The following is a 2624-nucleotide window of genomic DNA, read 5'->3' on the forward strand; positions in this document are numbered from 1 at the left end:
CCACACCGCCCCTGGTCGAGCAGGCGCGTTACCATTGGCGAAGCGGTTCCATAACATGTGGTTCTAGGATCGGCCCTCGCGGAGGAATGTCTTAAAAATGATAATCCAAACTCAATTAATCAACAGGCATTTTGTCCATATGACTCCCTCCAGATATCGCCTATAGAGGATGGCGGAAATCATTTTGACCAATAAAATAGTGGGTTTCAGATTGGCCACAAGTTGACAGCGACAAGTTGAAACTTGAAATCAAATATAGCCAATGAAACCTCTCCATTGAACTTGCCACTTTGAAACCCCTGTTGCAGGGGTTTAAGGCGACAAGTTGGCGAGTAACAAACATGGTCCGACGCAGTGAACGACAGCTTACCCTTCAACATGCTATGATGCTTCTCGATACACGCCAGCTCATGCGTATGGAACGAACTGTGTTGAGTGAAAATGACAGCGACGAAGATGACCTTGACAGCCAGCTCATTTGTTGGATCCGATCGATTGAGAACCGACGATACCTGTCCCGCCGGATCAACGATCCCTTCAAAGCACCACGGTTCCACCACTTCTTGTTCGAGACCCGCCGGACACGATTCCGAAAACTGTTCCGGGTCGAGCGTAGCTCGTTTGACCACATTGTGGTCTTGATTCAGGCAGATCCCTCGTTCATGCAGATGTCATCCAGCTCTACCCAACGACCAGTGTCCCATCAACTCCTGGTGTTTCTCTATTTTCTTGGTGCCAATGGCAATGCCGTTTCGAACGAGCACATGTCGTCATTGTTTGGTATTGGTGCTGGCACCATCGCGTTGTACATTCGTCGAGTCATGGACGCCATCGTGAGGCTGCGTGACCAGTTCATCTTGTGGCCAAATCATTCCGAGGCCAGTTCAATCTCGTTGGACATATATGCCATGTGTGGGTTTACCGGTTGCATTGGCTTCATCGACGGCACTCTCTTCCCCTTTGAATTTAAGCCGACGCTGTGTGGTGAAGACTACTACTCCCGTAAAGGATGCTACGCTGTGGCTGCTCAGATCATTTGTGATCACCGTGGTATTATTCGCGACGTTCATGCTGACTGGCCTGGTTCGACCCATGATAATCGTGTGTGGCGCAACAGCAAAATCTGGGTTGGAGAAGTACGGGGGCCCGGGTTCAATCCCGGGTGCGTCATAATTATTTCCATAATTATTTCCAAAATATAGATAATGATTTCAATATAGTATGTAAAGTCGATAAAACTTATTTAAATGTATTGCATTTTTATTCAAATGACTGGCTATGGCTGCTCAATGTTCGCTGCTGGTGCGGGAATCGCCTTCTCAAAGCTTCTTCGAATCTCGGACGCTGAAACGCGATCCCATGCCAAGATCGCCCGCTTGATCATTGCCACCCTCTTCTCCGCGGCTGTAGGTGTATCGAAATCATCGCCATCTTCACCATCGATGATTTCCTCAGCTAACCACTCATCTCGCAGGTAGCGCTTGAATGGTGCCATCACCCCTACGTCCAAGGGTTGACAAACTGACGTCGCATTCGGAGGTAAGGGACACAGCAGACTTCCCAACTCATCGTGAACAATCGTGTAGGACTCGTCAGAGACGTGGGACTCGAAGTTGTCCAGAAGAATGACCGACGGCTCATCGATGGCATCGGCAAGAACAGATCGAAGGTATGCTCTCCACACAGTGTTGTTCATCCATGCCTTCTCCTGAACTGCATAGAAATGACCTCGAGGGTAGGTAGGCAGTTCATTCGATGCAATGCGGCCGCCCGGTGAGCCACGAATTATGAACAGGATCGGAAGCTTGGTGCCATCAGCCTTGACGGTAAGAACCGCAGTCATTCGAAGGGAATGCTTTTCTCCCGTAGCGATCTTTGGCTCACCACCTTTGACTGACCAGATATACTTCGGCGGCATATCGTAGTAGAACCCCGTTTCATCCACGATGTACACGGCATCAGGACCAAACCCATGGTACGCTCGATGGTACATCTCGGTAAACTCATCACGTGTGTCCATCGTCTTGTGCTTGCGTGTGGATGAACGTTGGCGTGTAAATCCATTGCGTATCATGAACCTCTGCAAGAGGCGTAGCAGTGCATCGTATCCAGCTCCAGGCTTCTTTTGGGAGAGGTAGGCACGAAGCCACCCGGGCCCATGTCGCTTGATCCAATTGATGGCGTGGGTCATAGTCAACGCCTGCTCTTGAGCACGCATCTAGTTAACGAAATCAACAAGACTCTCGGGGTCTGGAAAACTTTGCCGTCGTCCACCTGATTCGATCTTCTTTTTCTTCTTGTTTCCGTCGTACGCGAGGATTTCTTCTCGATTCTTAGCCCAGGAGCAAATAGTCTCGCGTGGAATACCAGTAGCTTTAGCCGCATTGGTGGGATTCATGGTGTCTAAGATGCGCAGCATGTTGATTCTGGTTGACATCGCGTACGATCGCTTCGGAGCACGTTGCGTGGATAGCATTTTTGATTTCCAAATGGCTTTGAGTTGCAATTTTTTTGAATTTTATTACGCGAGCGTGAAAGTATTTGTTTCCGCCAATTAGCGTTCGTTATTATTATATTTCATTTGTATTGGTCATTATTAGAGTTGTACTTTTTTTAACTTCGTT

General features: G+C 48.6%; 1 protein-coding gene across 1 annotated transcript; it reads left to right on the forward strand.

The window, feature by feature from the left end:
- Positions 1-341: 341 nt before the first annotated feature.
- On the forward strand, positions 342-1236 carry H257_09475 (hypothetical protein; the record flags this gene model as incomplete). The annotated part of the gene is made up of 2 exons (XM_009835699.1): positions 342-1162; positions 1230-1236. The coding sequence occupies 2 exons, from the start codon at positions 342-344 to the stop codon at positions 1234-1236; spliced, it is 828 nt and encodes a 275-aa protein (XP_009834001.1).
- Between the last annotated feature and the right edge of the window lie 1388 nt (positions 1237-2624).

Source organism: Aphanomyces astaci (genome assembly GCF_000520075.1).
Source record: "Aphanomyces astaci strain APO3 unplaced genomic scaffold supercont1.23, whole genome shotgun sequence".
NCBI lineage: Eukaryota > Oomycota > Saprolegniomycetes > Saprolegniales > Verrucalvaceae > Aphanomyces > Aphanomyces astaci.